Source organism: Aegilops tauschii, chromosome 5 (genome assembly GCF_002575655.3).
Source record: "Aegilops tauschii subsp. strangulata cultivar AL8/78 chromosome 5, Aet v6.0, whole genome shotgun sequence".
Classification (NCBI taxonomy): domain Eukaryota; kingdom Viridiplantae; phylum Streptophyta; class Magnoliopsida; order Poales; family Poaceae; genus Aegilops; species Aegilops tauschii.
Genome location: NC_053039.3, coordinates 569217876 through 569220293, shown reverse-complemented (window position 1 = coordinate 569220293; position 2418 = coordinate 569217876). Strand labels below are relative to the sequence as shown.

The window sequence follows — 2418 nt, the reverse complement described above, 5'->3', positions numbered from 1 at the left end:
TAAAGCAAAATAAAAGCTTACAAGATCTTCAGGCAGCAATAGAGCACCATATCTTATAGCTCAAGATTCAGTTTACATTTATACTCGTCAGTAACATTGCTCTGCTAAAAAAACACTAACTAAATTCACTAAAGTAATTAAGGCATATCAGTGAGTGAGACAACATGAAGAAACCATCACCATCTATACTTCTCTAGGGAAAGACAAACCAGTAGCTCTAGGCATGTCATCAATATCAACTCATGAAAGTTCAAAGGTAACTCTTTTAAGAGATGAATTTAGAGAGTTGGGGGAGCAAATCGTAGAGTTTTCAAAATGGTAAAACAATGTTACTATCTGCAGATGCATTTTCAACCAAAATAGAAAACGGAGCACATGGTCCCTATTGCAGCTGCAAGAATTGGAGCTAGGTTCATTACAAGATTATCCATTCATCCACTAACGCACGCCAACGACATGGAGAAACTATCAAGCTTAGCCAAGAACAATATCAGGAATTCAACAAGCACCACTGCACCAAAAGTGCTACCGAATAGTGACATAATTCATCATAAGACCCATGTCCACCGCCTCCAAGCTTGTCATCTTTCTTGTTGATGAGAGTGGCCTCCTGCCATTAAGCTTATTTAACCATACCTTGTGAGTGTGCCGTTTGACTGAGAATCGCCCTTTCTGCAAACATATATTTGTCAGTGTGATTATTACAAAACAGGTATAACATGATACTCCCTCCGTCCCAAAATAAGTGTCTTGAGATTAGTATAAATTTGTACTAGAGCTAGTACAAAGTTGAGACACTTATTTTGGGACGGAGGGGGTACAGTATAAATCGTCAATTAAGTAAGCATAATTAGTTGTAGTTACCAAGAGTTTGACCAGGAACATTTGAAATGTAACTTCATATCCGATTAGAGATTAATTGTTTTGTATGCTCCACTAACTTCTACAGAGTAGTATTACTTAACAGTTGTCCCCAGATCACAAAAAAGGACGTAAAGAATTATAGATACAACTATACTATACCTTGTGGATTGTAAAAACTCATGAACGGAATCAAAGCACAAAATTTCTCTCTCTTCCATAGACTCTTCCACTGCTGCGACTTGACATTAATTTCGTAGATGCCCAGGTCTGTGGTCACGAAAACGATATCACTGGCTTCCCCGGATCCAACCAGTCTAAGTCTTTTCTTGTGATTTTGGATGGGGAGAAGCTTCCCAAGATTGATATTTGTACATGGACCCCATGGCGCAACTCTGCTGGAATCCATCTGTCTTGACCATAGGTAGAGCATTAACCCAACCACAAGTGCATACCCTAAACTGCCATCTGTCATCGCCATGAGCATGGTGGCACCAGCAACGTCAGACCCCATAATTGGCGCATCAATGAGCGATAAGGAATTAGAGCTCAAGTCATACTTGAGAATTGCTACACTATCATCATCATCATACTCAAGCATGAAGTGAAGTGCTTCTTTAACAAGGACAGGGGGCATTGGCTCGATGAATGCATCAGCTGCCAGATGAAGACCAAGGCACGGCTTGCTCCAGTCACTCGTCTCCGGCAAGGACAGCCACGCGTGGGCAACACATTCACCTTCTTCAGTCAAGTTCAGGCCGACAAAGACCACCTGGAAGGGGGCTGCGTGACACGCACGGTGGTCACAGCCGGTCGCAGCGCAGAGCACCGCAGCCCCGTAGTTGTTGTACACCACGTCCGGCAAGTTCATCTCCCTCCGGCAGCCCGTCATGGGGTCCCAAACGACGAGCGCCATTGGTACCGGCCTGTCATCCCCAAGGAGAACGCGGCCATGGCGGCAGTCCCAGGCAGCGTAGTTCAGGTGCACCCAGTCGTCGACATGAGGAATGCGCGCGGCGAATTCGTGGTGGAGGTGAAGTGGGGGACGGGATATTTCTCCTCCGGTTCGCAACCCTCCAGCCAGGTATGAAGGAAGCCCAGCATGGGAGGAGCTCCATGGAACTCGCGGTAGCGCCCGAGGAAGGCAGGGCTGGAGAGGAGGCCGAGCCAAAGCTTGTTAGCGAGGGAGGAGCGCACGAGGCACGCAGGCTCGTCCGGCGGGAGGCGGAGGAATATCTCCTCTAGAATCTCGTCAGGCAGCGATGGTGCCGCCGCCGGCGGGGGCGTCATTGTCTGTGGAGGCGAGGGTTTTGGAGGAGAAAAGTTTGAGGCATAGGCGGAGACGAGGGAGACGTGGCCTTCGTTCCCTGGCTTGTGTGGGCCGGAATGGCAGCGAGAGCGGGCTGGGCTTCTCACAGGCGATCCAATTCCCGACCGGGATTCCAATTTTTGTTTTTCAGTTTTGCTAAAGCACATCTAGATGTGCCATAAATATTGCACATCTAAGTCCTAAGTCATTGATCTTACGCGGAGATTCGTGTGGGTATTTTCTTTTTT

At 47.1% G+C, this 2418-nt stretch overlaps 1 protein-coding gene across 1 annotated transcript; it reads right to left on the bottom strand.

Annotated features, from left to right (window-relative positions):
• Nucleotides 1-332: 332 nt before the first annotated feature.
• Nucleotides 333-2151, bottom strand: LOC109771694 (uncharacterized). The gene is made up of 4 exons (XM_020330392.1): nt 1850-2151; nt 1317-1787; nt 637-672; nt 333-336 (listed from the first exon to the last, which is right to left on the bottom strand). The coding sequence occupies exons 1-4, from the start codon at nt 2149-2151 to the stop codon at nt 333-335; spliced, it is 813 nt and encodes a 270-aa protein (XP_020185981.1).
• Nucleotides 2152-2418: the final 267 nt, after the last annotated feature.